This window comes from Myiozetetes cayanensis, unplaced genomic scaffold (genome assembly GCF_022539395.1).
Source record: "Myiozetetes cayanensis isolate MyiCay16 unplaced genomic scaffold, myiCay2020 scf5-8, whole genome shotgun sequence".
NCBI lineage: Eukaryota > Metazoa > Chordata > Aves > Passeriformes > Tyrannidae > Myiozetetes > Myiozetetes cayanensis.
Window position 1 is genome coordinate 27,373,721 of NW_026087742.1, and position 17,493 is coordinate 27,391,213.

General features: G+C 47.0%; 2 protein-coding genes across 14 annotated transcripts in view; one reads left to right on the plus strand and one right to left on the minus strand.

Annotated features, from left to right (window-relative positions):
• Nucleotides 1-1,608, plus strand: part of EPHA1 (EPH receptor A1) — a 33,946-nt gene extending 32,338 nt beyond the window's left edge. Inside the window, exon 18 of the mRNA XM_050331747.1 lies at nt 573-1,608. Within this exon, the coding sequence (XP_050187704.1) occupies nt 573-651 (79 nt within the window). The 3' untranslated portion in view covers nt 652-1,608. The remainder of the gene's footprint in view (nt 1-572) is intronic.
• A 3,638-nt stretch (nt 1,609-5,246) lies between these two features.
• The window catches only part of ZYX (zyxin), a 51,254-nt gene continuing 39,007 nt past the window's right edge, over nt 5,247-17,493 (minus strand). For 4 of the 13 annotated variants that reach the window (XM_050331768.1, XM_050331773.1, XM_050331763.1 and 1 more), the window contains exons 2-10: nt 13,885-14,148; nt 10,082-10,281; nt 9,058-9,150; nt 8,254-8,760; nt 7,800-7,941; nt 7,546-7,715; nt 7,210-7,388; nt 6,866-6,986; nt 5,247-6,456 (exon numbers count right to left, since the gene is read on the minus strand). In XM_050331768.1, coding sequence (XP_050187725.1) covers nt 6,346-6,456; nt 6,866-6,986; nt 7,210-7,388; nt 7,546-7,715; nt 7,800-7,941; nt 8,254-8,760; nt 9,058-9,150; nt 10,082-10,281; nt 13,885-14,148 — 1,787 coding nt within the window. In that variant the 3' untranslated portion in view covers nt 5,247-6,345. Of the gene's footprint in view, nt 6,457-6,865; nt 6,987-7,209; nt 7,389-7,545; nt 7,716-7,799; nt 7,942-8,253; nt 8,761-9,057; nt 9,151-10,081; nt 10,282-13,884; nt 14,149-14,610; nt 14,729-14,922; nt 15,074-16,311; nt 16,340-16,378; nt 16,505-17,304; nt 17,435-17,493 lie in introns of those variants that run through there. The other 9 variants (XM_050331772.1, XM_050331771.1, XM_050331770.1 and 6 more) reach the window with 9 other exon arrangements.

Consider the following 17,493-nt stretch of genomic DNA (forward strand, 5'->3'; position numbering starts at 1 on the left):
TAGATGGAAAACAGTTTTCTTACCTGACCATCTCCCCTCCCTTGCAGGACATAGTAAGATAATTTTCTTGCCGTGAACCCCATATGGGCTAGTGATATCCCCCTGCCTCCATCAGCTAGGCACTGTTCTGTCATGGAGCAAATCTTTCTGGCTCCTGAGAAGGACTCAGGTCAGATGCCTTACCGACACAGCTGTGTTCTGTCATAGGGTCAGGGATGTACAGCCAGCTCCAGCCAGGGCAGTTACATGAAACAAATGAGCAGGCACAGACATGCTAAAGGGTTGAGACATGGCCCATATCACAAGCTAATTTAATCACAAGTCCTGATTTACTGGGAGTGCAGGCCTAGTCATGAGGTGGGAGAGGTCAGTTGACTGGGTGGGCAGAGGTACCAAGAAAGGGCAGGAACATCTAGAAGTTTCTTCCCTCTAGAGTAAAGATAGGTGTAGTAGGAGGCACTGAGGAAAAGGAAGGTCTCTGAACTAATGCTTGGTAACTGTTACCCACACCCTCATCCCCAAGGAATAAGAACAGCAGTTCATTTTTTTCTTTCTTTTCCCATTTCCTCCAGGGATTTGAAACAGATGGGAGTGTCACTACCAGGCCACCAGAAGAGGATCCTGTGTAGCATCCAAGGATTTAAGGAGTGATCAGTTGTTGTGCTCTTAAGCTTGAAAAACGCCCATTCTTACCAGATATCACTTGGAATCATTCCTATGGCAATTGCTTCCAAATGAGTGACTGGGACAAGCAAAGCAAAACAACCAGAACTGAAAAGGCTCATGAGGCAACACCACCTGCTCTCATTTCTGTTCCCCCTTGCTTTAGTTCTACAGCAGCCATCAGTATGTTTCAGAGCACTGGTCTTAGAAACTGTTCTCAGCCCTGTCTCCTACAGTCTGTTTTGTGCAGCACTGAGTAGTCCCTGTAGTTCGCATACTGGAGTTTCAGACCCTCAGTGTATCACATGGAATACAAAATGCGCTGGGAGTAGTGGATTATGTTTGAGGATTGGAAATGAGGGTTCAGACTTATAGCCTGGGACATTCAGGGAACAGGCACAAGGATACAGACAGCTAGAGACTGGGCTCATTTCACTCCCTGGCATACATTCTTTCTCACTTCAGCAGCCTTCTGTCTTTCTTATTTTACAACAAGAAACAAACTATTCAGCCTTTCAAAAGGCTGCTGGTAAGGGATATATTTTTTAATTCAGCTGTTCTTGCCTTGAACACCAACCTGTGGTGTATTTCTTTCTTCAGAAGACAAACTGGGAGTAGCAGCACACCCTGCTGTAACTTGTGCCATCACATCACCTCAGCATGTTGCTGTTTTGCACATGCACACTTCAGAGGGGAGATTTACATGTCTCCAAACAGCTTAATACCTTTTTGTATGCCATGAACAGAAACTCATCCTTTAGGTATCCATTTTTCTCTGCCCCTTTTTAAAAGAGAGAATAGTCTTGTTTGGCTGGATAGTGTAACAGAAAAATGTGTAGGGGGTCTGTCTTATTCCTTCTCTGTGGAGGAAATGTTATTATTTATCAGATCTCGAGACACTTATAGTCTGTAAATAATATTTTGTAAATAAATCTCTGGCAGAGCGGGCTGTGTTAAAGTTCTTTGGCTTATTTCAAATATTTTTGGAACTTTAAGCATATATATTATTAGTTCCAGCAGGGTCCTTACATCTATGTTTAGCAGTTTCAGCTGATGGTCTTTACCCATTTAACTGCAGATTTGATGTGGAAGTACAGTTGCATTAGTATTAAAGGATACCTATGCACCTGGTCACTTCGGATTTTTTTCTTTCAACCCAGATACAGACATACACATCTAATATCCAAGTTTTTACAGCTGTTATTATTACTAAATCATAAGGAAGATTAGCAGCTACTGCTGTAGTTTGATGAAATACATGAGTAATGATTCTTTCTCCTGCAGAATAGACTGTCCAGGGATAAAAAAAAAAAAAATTCTCATGGACGTTCCTGAAACTTTCTTCCACTTGGGAAGAGTAGCTACCTCGAGATTTATTTTTCAAGTCCAGGTTGGTGAAGGCAAGTGCTACACATTCAGCAATCCGTTACTTGCTAGAGATAACTATCAACATTTCCATAACTGTATAATGCTCCAAGTTCTTATGGCTATAAGTTAACACTCTTGCTCCTGGGAAAGGTTTGCTTAACCATAAATGGACAGAAGGGTTAAGAAGCAGAGAGCTAAAGAACTGCAACCTAAAGCAAGAAGGCTGGTTTCTGTTCAACATGAGAAGCAGCAGAAATACACAGAAGGTACCACAGAATACACATACCACAGCTATTCAAGTCACTGCAACTAGAGCTGACAAACTAAGCTCTTCCTGTGAGTCATTAGTGTATCAGTAAGTTCAGCCTTAGTAATCGATGTCTTTCACAAGGAATACAGATAATAAATAAAGTTGCTACCTGGCAGATACCCAGACTAACAGATAAGCCCTGATAAGGCTGACACAAGATTACAAGCTTCTGTCATGCACATGTAAATTTTGGCCTGTCATTGCAGGTGATAGAAAAGTGGGAGGTTGATACATCAGCTGCGCTATCTGGGACCTTATTCAGAGGGACCTTAATAGAGGAGGGAAATGGTAAGAGAGGAGATTCAGGAAGTTGAACAAAGGGAAATACAGAGCCTTGCAACAGGGGAAGAATAGCCCATGCACCAGTACAAGCTGGGGACTGACAGGCTTTGCAGGAAAGGACTTGCAGGTCACAGTCAAACAGCAAGTTGTGCCTGAGCCCTTGTAACAAAGGAAGACAATGCAGTATCTGGACTGCATTAGCAAATGCATCACCAATAACTGGAAGGAGGCAATTCTTCCTCTTCATTCAAGCATCGGCCAGAAACCCGGAGTGTTATATCCAATTCTGGGCTCCTCCGTACAAAGAAGGACAAGGACTTACTGGAGCAAGTGCACTGCAAGGCCACTATGATTTTGAAGGGATTATATAGTCTGACAGACAAGGAGAGGCTGAGAAAGCTGGCACTCTTCAGAGTCATCATTGTGTATAAATACCTGATGGGAGGGAGTGAAAAAGGAGCCAGACACACCTCAGTGGTATCCAGTGAAAGGAGCAGCAGAATGTAGTAAATTCCATTTGAAGGTAAGAAAAAACTTACTGAGAGTAGTTAGCGCTAGAACAGGTTACCCAGGGAGGTTGTGGAGTTGTCATCCATGGAAGTATTAAAATATGGAGGGCAACCAGCTCTAGCTGACCCTGCTCTAAGCCAGGAGGGAGGTCCCTTCCAACTTCAACTGTTAGAACCTGCTGAATCAGCTGGTCTGACAGAGAAGAGGCTGTCCTTGTTCCATGTCCTCAGGTTACAGCCAGTAGCAAGCCTGAGCATGTATTCCCAACAGGCACTCCATGCACACAAAATACTCAAGTATATAATATGTACAGGTATATAAAAGCACACACAGCGTACATGACTGGCCTGAGGCAGAGAGCACAGCAGTCATGCAAGCACAGCACAAACAGCCTGATCCTATTCCCTTCTCTGGCTGATCAGGATGAACCTGTTAGAGGGAAGTACATGCATATGTACTAGGAATCCCTCTAGCGTCCAAGACAAGCTATTCAGTAACTGGCTCCATGACCTGGAGCTTGAGCTAGTCTCCTCTGTTGCTGACACTAGGACATGCAAATTCTCAAGGTCTGCAGCCCTGCTGCAGTGGTGGGCACTCAGACATGCACGCACACACACACCTACACACACATCCTGGAGCCCTCCAGCAGTTAGCCTTAAACATTGGCTCTACCCAGCAGGATTCCGTGGTCTCCCAGTCACCTCACACAAAGATGTTCTCTTGTAGCTGGTCCAGTAGGTGACTTTCAGACCCAAGAGTAGCTGGCTTGGATCTCCTGGAAGCTCTAGCAGTTGACTCTCAGATGCATCTTTACAGCTTGTAGCTAGACTCACAGCCATGCCATGTCATGGCTCTCCAGTCTCCTACCCTACTCACCAGCTAGTCTGACTTGATTTTGCTACTGGTAGCACAAGGGCATACACACCCACTCAATATGCATGGACTACGGTATTTCCAGCTGCTGGTGCTTAGATCCACATTCATGGAACAGAGTCCATTCACAGGGAAAAAAAAAAAAAGGTATTGCAAAGGCAGGACAAACTGCACTGATGACACACAGGGCATGGCCAGACAAGCATACTCTGTACATGCAGCTACTTCCTTCTTTGCCCTTTTCCCCTCAGTTTTCCCATGGTGCTTCCTGTCCTTGATCACTCCCTTTTCCTGCCTTTGATCCCACCCCTACACATCCCATAACAAAGTGTTGTACAGTCATAAAATACTCTTTCCCTGCACCCCATGCCCCTCAGAAGGACTAATCTCCCCTTAATCCACAAGGTGATCCAGAGCATCCTTCCCATTGACTCCACTGGACATGTTTCCTACCCAGCCACGAGGGCTATGGTCCTAGGTTAGAGCGATTCTGAATCCCATCATAGTTTCTCTCCTTCACACTCCTTGGTGGTTGTAAGAATGAGCTTTTGTAAATAAATTTTACATATAATTTATATATAATTTCATTTAGTCTAGAAACAGCCTCTCAAAACAATGTCTACAAACCACCAAGAACTCAGGTTAAAAAAAAAACCCAAAAAAAAAAACAAAAAAAGAGGTACAATTTGTTTATTCTTTGCTCATCCCATAGAAAACCTCAAAGCATTTACTGGATCAATTTGCAAGAAGTCATCAAAGATTTCCCAAAAACTGGCAAGAGATCAAGAGTAGGTTTCATGTCTTTGAAGTGTAGAAACATAGGTGCTTACCACAAAGGAGTTTCACCTGCAGTGACCATTACACTGCCATGCTTAAAACCATAAACATCAAGCACAAACACTTTCAGAATAGCAATAGTTAGGGCAAAGCAAGCAAATTGACCACTTTTATTACAGTCCACTTGCAACAGACTGGAATACTTATCTCCCAGTGACACATCAAGCAGACTACAATCTTGCTGTACTGAAATTCAGTCTTTCGCTGCTTTAAATGAGAGCTACTCTTCAGATACAGAAAAAATGGAAACTAAACACTCTGGAAAGGAGACCAAGACGAAGAGAGACAAATACTGCATTCAGGCTCCTCATCTCTGGAGGCGAGGTGGAAGAGCAGCTATACATTCTCCACTGCCAAAGACAGCAATTTTCATGGGCAGTTGAACAAACACAGCAGACACAGGTTAATGGAAAAACCCACACATTTTATTGAATGCAAACAGTGGTTGGACAGTGTTGTTACTCAAAAGGTTTGTTCAGTTTGAGAGTTTCTAGTCCAGAAATGGGGCTCGGTGCAGTAACACTTAGAGCCAGACAGTACACTGCAATTACACCGCAGCTTTCACTGATAGCAGTGAAAGAATCCCTACTGGAATGGGGAAACGTTCCTCAGTCTGCTGAATCCTCATCCATGCACTGAGACGTCTCCTCTCCTTGTGCTGCCCATCCTTATGACAGTCTTTACTTGTAAACATGCATTCTTTGGACTGCTTTGCTACTCTGGTGCCCAGCCTGGCTGTCCAGAAACCACACTGGGAAATGATTCATTTTGGGAAGGGAAAAGGATTTTTTTAAAAGCAAAACAAAAAAATGTTTCCAAACTCGGGAACAGAGTAGTAATTCAAATATTGCCAGTTTAATCTGGCTAAGGAAAACAAAAAGGCGACAAGACAGTTAATCAGTAAAATCCATTAAAGACAGGAAAGCTATAGCAGGTTAGCTTTTTCCAGCAACAGTAACAGATCCTCAGTATGTTCTGCCTCCACACTCTAACCTAGGAGTGAGGGAGGGAGCAGGGGAAGACATCCTGATAATGACGTGCCACAAGACAGAAAATAAAATTGAAGACAGAATTGGTGCTGAGATGTAGCCTTCCACCTTCTAAACTCCCATCATTCTTGGCTCCATGGAACTGAAGAACGCTCAGCCCTTCCCAGCACCTGCCACCAGGTCATTCTTGCTACTTCCACCAGGCGGTGGTGGAGGTCTGGTCTTTCTCCTCCAGAGTCTTGAGGGAACAGCGACTGTTCGCTCACTTTGATCACAGACCCCAGCCTGGAATATACTGTGGCCAGGAAGCAGTGACAGAAGTGGTCCTTTCTTGGTGGGTGTGCAGAGTGAAGTCTAGGAGCGGTGAATCCTACATGAGTAAAGAACTGTGCTGGCATAGTCTCCATTGGTAGCAATATTTGCCTTCTCAGGCAGAAGGGTAGGACAATAGCAGGGAGGGGAAGAGTAATGAGTGTGGGGGAGGGTCTCAAGGATATGCCCACTCCAAGCTCCTCAGCGCGCCATTTTTGCACGAACGGTGTGACACTTGATACACAGCACATGCCCATCCAGTGGAAAGCACCCATTCTCATCTGCTTCAATGGACAAGGGCTTCCCACAGTCCTGAACAGGGAAAGAAGAAGGAGAGAACTCAACAACAGCCCACACAGCAAGGTAATTGCCTTCAAGGATGTAAGAAATGCCCCACCGTATCAGGAAAATGGCTCAAAGCCCACTGCTCTTTCTCTGATGGTGCAAATGGCAGATGCTATTTTGAGGGGAAAGTGAACCACTACTGTGATGCCAGCATGTTCCCCTGGTATACACAACTGCTGTATTAGGGGTGTTGGAGAATATAGCCTTGTTCATGCACCCATGGTCTGAGAATGTCTAATTTTCTCCTGAACCTGCTTCAAAAATGCTCCAGATTAACTTAAAACAACTTCAGTGTTTTGTCAGGATAGACAACAAAGCAACTCAGTTGCTGGTGATGGGCATGGGACAGATGGGAAGAGTGGGCCACCAGGCTTACCTCACACTTGTAACATTTCATGTGGAAATTCTTCTCCAATGCCACCACACGCACAGTCTCATCCTTCCCAGGCTCTGGCATGATAGGCTCACTACAGACTGAGCAGCGTGGAGCATACTTCCTGCAACACACAAAAACATGGAGGAGATCATGACCACTGGGGTGACATTCAAGGCAAGTTTCTAACTGCTGTTCAAAAGGTGCAAGGGAATAATAAATCACAAAGAAGTTTAGGTGGGAAGAGACCTTAACTGCTACAGGGTGCATTGCTGACTCATTTTTAACTTCATGTCCAACAGATGACATGGGCAACCCAACCCCACATGCATGTGCTCTCTCTGTACCTGTGGTAGTCATCCACACAGTGAGGCTGGTTGGACTGGTCCACAATAAAAGAGGTCCCCTCAAGAGGGGTATGGCACATCACGCAGGTAAAGCATTGGGGATGATATGAGTTACCAGTGGCCTTCAGCATCCGATCTGTGATGGTCTGTTTGCAGACACTGCACTTTTCCAAGGTCCCCTGAGCCCAAAGGAAACAAGTAAGACACATTAATCCAATCCCCCACCTGTGCGAGGCTACATCACAGAGAGCCAAGATAGAAGGAGGAAGGGAAAGCAAGAGAAGGCAACCACAGAAAGCTCTGCACTCTCCAGTAGCCTTTATTCCAGTGACTCACAGCATAGCAGTCCTCACAGAAGGGCTTCTCATCCACATTGTAGAACTGCTGCCCCTGCAGCTGCTTCTCACATTTGAAGCAGGTGAAGCATTCCACGTGGAAGAGGCTGTCCAGTGCCCTCACAGCTGGCTGGGTTCGTGATAGGGGCTTCCGGCAGAAGCCGCAGAGCTCTGTCAATGGAAGAAGAAAGGGATTAGGAGAGATAAAAACTCACCACAGGCTAAGTCCTACTGCTATCCACCACAGGAACACACCAGAAGTAGCAGCCTCTGATGGGGGCGGATGCTCCATATCCTTCATTAGTTTCTGGGTCAACTTCTCTAGCTCTTCTACCTCCTTCATGGTCAGACAGGAATTCCCTCTAGGTGGATCTCCACTGGAACCTGTGGGTTTATGCTGTAGGAAGACGAAACATTCAATTCCAAAGGACACATAGACAGAGGTCTTCCCACCCTGTTCCTAATAGACCTACTTTTCTCATTTTTACTGGTCCTCTCTATCTCTCTTTAGGGAACAATCTCATATTCACTGTGCTTGCTCCTTTCCACCTTCACACGAAGTCCTATCCCCTCTTCACCACTGACTCTATAGTTACATGTCTCTTTCAGATGGGTAACAGCCTACCCTAGTCTGTGGCAGAACCTCCCCCATCCTCTGATTTCACTCCCCATGTGCCTGTCTGAAGACATCCGTGGCTCTTTCCCTTACCATATCCTTTGCAGCAGCAGGTTGCTCTGTTGGACGTGGCTTCAGCTGCACTTGGGGTCTTTCCCTCTGCTGGGCATAGGTGAAATTGGGAGGCTGTGGTCGAGAGGAGGGACCTGAAGGCGAAGGGGCTGTGAACTGAGTCTGAAGGGAGGTAGGATATCTTGTAGAGTTTGAGGAAGCCATGGGAACATTGGCATCTGATTTGGACACAGACTTAGGAGAGCCAGCAACAGAAGGTGGAGTGAATTTAGGGGTGGGCTGAGAAGGAGGTAGAGAGGGGGGTGGAGGGACTGGTGCTTGGGGTTCCTTGCGTTGCTGTGGGGCTGCCCATGGGGTTGGGGTGGGGTTCAAATCCACTCCAGGGGGCTTGAAAGATGAGCTTCCACTTGGCTTTGGTGTGAACTTGGAAGAAAAGGAATGAGGAGTATCTCTGGGTACAGATGGCATTTCCTCATGGGCTTTTGGGGCCAATGGTTTATCCAGAGAACCTATGGATCCTGGAGTTATCTGTAATGGGAAGCAGCGGAAAGAGAACAGGCAGTTATCAGCAAGGTGGAAGAGAAAATATGCTGTCCATAGCAGTAAGTCCGCAGCTATCCCAGACCCAGAAAGCTAGGAGTACCAACACTGTTACATATTTAGCAGTCCTGACAAGTTGCAAAATCTATGCTTTCTTGTCCTTCATGAAAGCTTCCATGCTACGGTTTATCCAGACATTTTAGTCTTCAGTAGCACCCTTCTCACTACCTCTGTTCAGCAAACCAGTCATCTCTTCTTCCACCTGCAACATTCTGGAGAGCTCACCCGGGATTTGAAGGGGTCATTCTTCTCCATGTCATCCAACATTACAGACAGTGAGTCAATCTCAAGATCAATGCTGCTCATCTTGCCACGTACCTATACCACCATCCATGAGGAAAAAGGGAGCAGAGCATGTTACAGGAGCAGCCAGAGAAATGAGTGTATCCCCTTACAATAGCAGATTTTGATACTTTGGACTGTGGTACAGATCTGCTCCTTGCTTTGAGTAATCAACAACTTGGTGAGGATGAACAGGATACAGTCTCCAAGGTCTACAAAGAGTGGGAAAATGCACAGCCCAAAGAAGTCCTAGACAGATTTAGGTGGGAAAAGACATCTGGAGGTCTATAGTCGAACACTCTGCACGGCTAACTCCCAAGATACACCAAAGTTGCTCAGGGCCCTGTCCAGATGATTCCTGAACATTCCCAGGGATGCAGATTCCCCAGTCTTTCTGGGCATCTGTGCCAGCGTTGAGCCTCCCTTGGAGTGGAACAGGGTTTTCTTCTGTCCAAGAGGAATTTCCCTTGCCACAACTTCTGTCCATTTTCTCTTGCTGTGCCCCAGCAAGAAGGATCTTGTCCTCTCTCCAGCCCTCCTTTAGGTGTTGCAGACTGCAGTTAGATCCCTCCCTTGGCCGCTTCTTCTGCTCCAACCCCCAATGACTGCTACGACCTTCTACTGGATTGCATCTCCTTCAGTATTCCACTGGGGTTATACCGAAGAGACCCAATGGATGCAGTCCTCAAAGATGCAGCCTCACTAGCACAGAAGGGAGGAATAATCACCATCCTTGCCCTTTTCTCACAAATGCAGCCCAGAGTGCGGTTGGCCTTCATTGCCACAAGGACGCATTGCTGGCTCACATTCAACTCACTGTCCACCGGGAACCCTAGGTCCTTCATCTGCAGAGCTGCAGCCCAGCCAGCTGACCCTAACCTATGCTGGTCCGTGGGGTGGCAGCATTTTCAGCTTTCACAACTGACAGAGCATCACAGAAACCATACTTCCTCTGAACCTCACTCACCTGTGGGGCAGGTACTGTGCTCACATGTCCTTCATCAAACATCGGTGGAGGAGGAGGAGGAGGAGAAGGAGGAGAAGGAAAAGCTTCTTCTGGGGCTGGTGGAAAAGGTTCTTCAAAGGGTGGTGGGGGTGGTGGAAACGCACAGTTTGAGGAGAAACTTGTGTCCTCTCCGGGTGGAGGAGGAGGTGGCAGTGGCAAGTCTATGAGGAAGAATGTGAATAAAAGTTTGGATCATTTCTTACTCCTAGCCAGGAGGTTTCTTAAAGGTATTGCAGCAAGTAGAGTCACAGAGTCATAGAACGGTTTGTATTGGAAGGGACCTTAAGAATATCTATTTCCAACCCCCTTGTCATGGGCAGAGATGACGCTCACTAGATCAGGTTGGTCAGAGCCCCATCCAGAGTGGACTTCCAGAGATGGGGCATCCACAATTTCTCTGGGTAACCTATTCCAGTGCTTTATCACCCTCTGAGTAAAGAATTTCTTCTAATATCTAACCTAATCTAAACCTGCCCTGTTTCAGTTTAAAACAATTGGTCCCTGTTCTGTAATTATCTGCCAGTATAAAAAGTTCCTCCTTTTTATAAGCCCCCTTCGGGTACTGGGAGGCAGCAATGAGGTCTCCCCAGTCTTCTCTTCTGCATGCTGAACAACCCCCAGATCTCTTAGCCTGTCTTCGTAGGAGAGGTGCTCCTGCCTGCTGATTATCTTTGTGGCCCTCCCCAGAACCCACTCTAAGAGGACCACATCTCCCTTGTGATGAGGACCCCAGAGCTGGATGCAGCACTCCAGGTGGAGTCTCACAAGAGTAGAGCTGAGGGGCAGAATCACCTCCCTTGACCTGCTGGTCACACCTCTTCTGATGCAGCCCAGGATGCCACTGGCCCTCTGAGCTGTGAGCACACACTAGTTCTTCTGTACCCACGGGATCCTAGCACCCATCAAGAACAACTGAACTCCATAGGCTGGCTTCCACCTTTTCCAAAGCTTTTCACAATCATGTAATCTTTCCTCAGTAGCTGCTGCTATTAGTCACTGAGAATAGTTATTGTGTATTTCGTAAACTTGTCTCACTATGTCCTTCCCACTCCTTGTCTCAGCCTCTGGTCCCCAGTATATGCTTTTCTTGCCAGTAACTTGCTCAGGATACTGGATACAGAGCAGCAAAGACAGTGCCAGTGGACAACCCAGGACCCTGAAGAGCCTGTGTTTTTACAGGAAAATTAGCTGGCACCTCACAGCAACGCAGTAAGTGTACAAGAAACAAGTGTGGGGAAAAAAAAGCAAGTTGGATCAACTGCCCATTATGTGTGTGAAGAATCTTTGAAACTGCTTTGTTTTTCTGGGGGATGAAAACAGCTTTCCTTTTGGAGGCCTAGATGTCCTCACATCCAGTGCGTATTAGGACATGAGAAATTTTCCAGAACCTTTTAAAGCAGACTGAAAAAGCACCAGAGCACTTCAGTCTTCTAGAAGAAAACCCCATTGCTTCCAATTTGCCAAAGATGTGGGAACAGGCAAAACCAGATGTTTTCTACTACAACACAATCAAGGAAATGTGAATCCCCTTCACCATGTATAAGTAAATTTGTCCTCTTATCAATCATGAAGCAAGAACATCAAAGATGAGGAGGTGTAACTTCCACATCCCTTCTTCTGGAAACCCACTTCTCTTCCTAGCTATCCCCAACCAGTAGTAGGGTAAAAGACCGAGGTTTTCATTCCAGCTACTCCATGTGCAACTTTTAACAGCAGTAATCAAATTGTCTCATCTTCATATCCAGCTGTTGTCAACAGGCTTTATAAGGACTTATCTGTAACCTAAGGGAGACGATACTGCCCTTTCGGAAAATGAAAGCCAAAATCTTATTAGCCTGTGGAATGCATAAACTGCCGTGGTATGCAACACCTCTTCCAAGCCTTCTTGTGCCTCAGAAATTCTGTTGAGGGGTGGGAATAATACTGTGCTTGTATTTGTTATTTGAAATTACAGTTTGGGATGCAGTTTGTACATGTTTACCTTTTGGTTTATTAAAATCAAAGAATATTGCAGAAACAAAGCCCCAATATGTTGTCACATTGTTTCAGATACACTAAAAGCCTGTTTTATTAATTATTCATACAAAAAAGAAGCTGCCCACAAAGTTGTTATACCAGTTTTATAGAATAATCAATACTGAATATAACATTTCTACAGCAATACTAAGTTAGCCATCCTGTCATTTAAGACAAAGAGACCAATTGCTATGGCTTTATATTGTACTACATTTTGTTTGGGGAGTGTATGAGAAAGGCAGAAAAGGATCAAATCAGACACGTTTCTCTCATGACTGAGTTTTTTGGTGGTTCATCTGTACTTCAGATGTCTTGCTGGCAGCCCTCAAATGATGATGACACAGCAGCCCTGCGACAAATGGTTCTTTTGCTAACCTTTCTGTCTAGTTCACTCACAATACGCATTTTAAGGAACAAAGAAACAGAGCAAACAACACCCAATGTTCCACTCACACTGTATACTGAAAAATTTAACGTCAATCTGTCTACTTTAGTACTTCATGTAATGTATTTGTGTCAGTTTGAGACGTTCCAACAGATACATCCCTAATCCACATAACTATAGCAGAAGACCATAAAGCCTTGAGACCTTGGTTTCCACAGACACAAGATTCCAGCCAACAACATACAAGAAATAGATCACCAGAGTTAGCTGGTACAATTCTAAGAGACAAAAACACCGTCATGCTCTTGTGACTTGAGAAATCGAAAAAAATGGCTTAATTTCTCTCCTCTAAGCACAGGAACAGCCTTCCTGTCATCAGGTCAGATGCCCACTGAGCTTAGCATGCCAACCTAGAAAACATTAGTGTTGCACAGTCTATGCTACACAGGGAAAGAAATTTAAACCAGTATTACCTGAATATGCGTGTCCTGACTGAGGTGTACCCTTGTCTTGGTAGAGCCTTGGGGTAACGTTAATCAAGAATTAACAAGGGGTCCCTCAAGGAAATTTTTGATGGCCCTACGCTGATCAGTTCCAATTACAGAACCACACAACCAGTAACCTTCTGCTTCTTAGAGGACACAAAACCAAATAAGCAACAAAACATTAAACAAAAAACAACAAAAAAAAGCCACCACAACAGGAAATAAAAAAAACACATTAAAAAAAAAAGAAAGAAAGAATAGAGAAAACCACAGTGAATCGTGAAGTCACTCTACACAGGAAAACACACCCAACCCAAACCACTAGGAAAAAGTACAAAACTGTACAAGACGTACAAACTCTAAGTCTCACTTCCTGTTTATGATCACTGCCACCATTTTTTCAGGCAAATATTTCTCCTTCCTCTTCTCCAAAAGGAAAGATGTCAATTGCAGGGTCCACAAGAAGGATCTCCACAGTTAGAGATAACCAACTTGAGCTGGAATTAATCATGAAGAAGGAGAACAGCATGATTCATCACTATCAGGGTCAACTTCTCTGCAACATACTTGCTCTCAGACATGCTGGTCAGAAACTGACTGCAATTACACAACTACGCACCCAGGGAATACTGGAAAAAAATCCACTGCGTTCCTCCAGCATTAGTGCAATGCAGGACTGCCTTCCCACCTCCTTTCCTAATGAAGACACCACGTACTTTGAGAGGCCTTTCTAATCCATTTATCTCCTTTTGGAACCTGCAAGCCTCTACAGCAAGAATATCCATCACTTAAAGCAGTTATGCCCCTGTTGTCATGTTTAGCCCAGTCACAGACCTCAGACCCTGAGAATTTAGGCTGCCATGCCAGCCCTCACCTACCTTCTGCCAGCAAGGGCATGGATGCTGATGGAATCTCCCCCACCTTCCCTATCTGAGCGCGCTGGGCACCAGGTCCACCAGGAGGCGGTGGCAATGACGACTCTGATGCTCCCCCAGACTTGAAGGGGTTCACCTTGGGTTTAGGGGCAACCACGGGTGCAAATTTCTTCTGCGGGTTGTAGAAGGAGGGGGTAGAAATGTTGATGCTGACTGTGGAAGTCATGCGGGTCCCTGGGGCACCTGGGGAGGCCATCTTCTCAGCACCTGGCAGGAGACAAGAGGGAGGAAACCTACATGAAGTCATCCTTGAGCCAGAGTGGAAATTAACAGAGAAGAATATGTGAAACAGAGGGACATGGGAATTAAAGTCAGGCCAGAGGGTGAGGTGCCTAAGCAGAGGAAAAAGGAGGAACAGAAACTGCAGACAGCTCGAATGAGCCATCATACTTCACCACTTCAGCTCAGGATGGCATTAACCACAAAGGGGTTCTTGACACAGAGAAACACAGATCTCTGCTGCACCAGAGCCCCATACACCGCAGGGGACCATGGTGACCAAGAGAGTGATCCCCCGCACGCCAAGGGGTGCCACCAGAACTGGAGTCAGCATTTCCTCTTCCCCTTTACCCCATAACGCCAGACAGCTCCCCTCGACCTCAGCCTGTGACAGCCCCAGCAACGCCCCCCTAGTCCCCACCCCAAGCCCCAGCATCTCCCACCCTTTACCTCCAGGCCCCTCCATGCCGGCGGAGCCAGAACAACGGGGCGGGTGAGGCTCTCCCCGGTGTCACACCCCCGGGCAGAGCCCCCGCTGTCCCTGCTCCCTGCCCACGGCCGAGCCGGCCGCGGCTCCGCCGCCCGCTCCGCCCCCGCCAGGAAGAGCTCCCCGGATGCCGCCTCGCCGCCACCGCCCCCCGCCCGCCCCTTTGGGCTGCCGGGGGCGCGGACAGCACCCCGCAGCCGGGGGTCCCCTCGGCCAGGCCTCCTGGGGGTCTGCGAAACTGTCCCTCTCGCTCGGCTCGAGCAGCCAGAGGATACCCTCACATAGCCGGATGCTGGGGGAAAACGCAGGTCTCCTGAGGAGAGGCGCATCTCCAGGATTCCCCCAGGCCAACAACCTCACTCGTGCGAGAAGCCTCCATGGAGCCAGACGCTTTGTTGTAAAGCCTGGCATGCCTATAGCCCTCCTAACACCCTAGCACAATAGGGCTGCCGTCAGCACAGGGGCTCCGTGCCAGCATTTCGCGTTGGCATGTCCAAATCAGTGCCCCTCCACACTGCCGGCTTCTCTCACGGACAATAACAGCTGCTGGGACAGACAGCCCTGGTGCCACAAACATCCGCCCACCGCCGATTAGCCCCTGGCTGCTGATAAGACCTTCGTGGCCCATTCCAAGCGCTCCCACGACTCAGTGCAGTGTGGCACGATATAGTAACCTGTCACGAGCATGTGGCAACACAAACACAAGGTCCATGCTGCTGCACTTTTCCTTTTTTTGGTGAAGGGCTGATGAGTTGCATATGCTTGGACAAACTCTTCTAGGCTTTTCAAAGGGAGAAAGAGGATGAAACAGTAAGCACTAGCCAAAAAGCTGTGCTGAGCATCTCCCACTTGATCCAGCATGAGGAAAGGGCCAAGTCTGAAGAGTAATTAGCAAGGTCTGTCCTCAACGCCTCAAACTTGTAGGAGCCAACAGACTTGCAAGTCAGAAGGGACTGATCAACTCTCTCCATTCTAGAGCTTCTAGCCAAGCTACATAAGCTATTAAAAAGACCTCCAGCTTTTCTTTAGAGACTTATACCTCCTACTCCACTATTTCATTATGGTGCAGTGAGCCACATGGTAGAACAGTAGTCCTACCAGATTTGACCTCATTATGAGCAGAACACTACAGTGACAATGTCACTTCTAACCATGATCCATACTGGAGTTAGTCAACATACAGTCTTGGGACACTGGCCGCTTCACAAAAATCCACTGGCTTTGCTACCCGCAGCTGCTATCTCCCTTAACCCAAAGCAGCCCATTTCCCGATATGCCATGTTGCACTTAAGGCCCTTTTCTACTCAGGGCTGTCTCCATCCAGCAGCTGCCCCTGCTCATCCTTATTTCTGTTTATCAGTCCACCCCCACACAGACCAAACCAGCCGAGAAAGGCTGGCCTTGCAGAGTCACCCCCCCAACCCTGGGGCGCTGCCAATGCCATCTAAGCCTTTGCAGAAACACACAGCTCATGCAAGTCCTGTGGCGCAGTTTGTGAAAGCTATGGGAGAAGGGAACGTGATGCCAAAAGACCTAATCTCAAATCCTTCTCATTCTTACATTTTCCCCAAGGGAAGAGATTTTTCTACCTCCTGTAACAGCATTTAAGATGACTCAATTGGAGCTACAAAGAAAGATGCCCCCAAAGGACACAGTCTGGATACCTAGTTGCCTCATACACTGTTTCTCTCTGACAGCAAGGAAAAACAGCAGGACAAAACCAAATGACACTTCCCAGAAGGTCCCACGATGAGTCTGCCACTTCTTATGCACCCAAACAGCTTTCAGTTCTCTGATCCCACGATACCACTTTCAAAAGCTCTGCTCCTTTCCTGGGGTCGTGAAAGCAGAAGGAACCTAAGGAAGCAGAGACCTTAAAGCCATTTTTCACCTCTGTTGGTAAAAGCAGTTTGGCTTCAGCCACAGTGGGAGCCCCTGTAAAAGCCAGCCCAGCACCGTGGTTCCATACACTGCACCTATACTTCCCCTATTTCCCAACTTCCTCCCAACTGAAGGGGGTCAGAAGGAGAACTACAGGGGGAAAAACAAACAAACAAACAAACAAACAAAAAACCAAAAACCCCAACAACAACAACGAGTATTAAGAACGGATTCAATGGATTTAGGAGTTATGCTTATTTTCATCCAGAAAGTTCTCCCAGCCTGCTCCAAAGTTACAAAGCTTCAAAGAGAGCAAAGTCAGTCAGCTATGCGAGCTGCAAGGTAGAGCCTTAAAGCAACCGGGCTGGGGGAGGGGGATATTCAGAGTTACAAAGTTCGCTCACAGATGCTGGGCTTGCCTCCTCCCTCTGCAAGGGAGGAAAGAAGAAAGGAAAAACTCCCCAAAGCTATGCAAACATATTTAAAACGTTAGGAAGTTCTACGACTTTGCAAGCACTTGAGTCTTCGCTTTCTCAGGGCACTCCCAGAGAGAGAGAAAATCATAAATTAAGTGAATATCATGCACAAAGCGCCCCAGATTCCTCTCTCAAACACATCTGGAAAAAGGCTCCCGAGGTGTCTCGCTCATCCATGCGCACACAAAAGAGAGCTTGTCCCGAGTAAAGCCCGGCAGCACCCCCTCCCTCTCCCCTGCTCCTGGGGCTGTGCAGGAGCCCTGAGCCGCCTCCATTGCACCGGGAGAGAAGAAAACTCACCCCACAAACGCGAACCTCCCTTCTGCGGAGGGGCAAACGCCCTCACGAGTCACCACCGTAAATCAGCCCCACCGAGAGCGAAGCGCTCTGTCCGAGGCTTGCGAGCCGCGAGGGCGGGAGCGGCAGAAAACCCGCACACCCCTCCACACCCCGCGCCAGTCCCAGGGCGAAGAACAAAAGCTTTGTCGC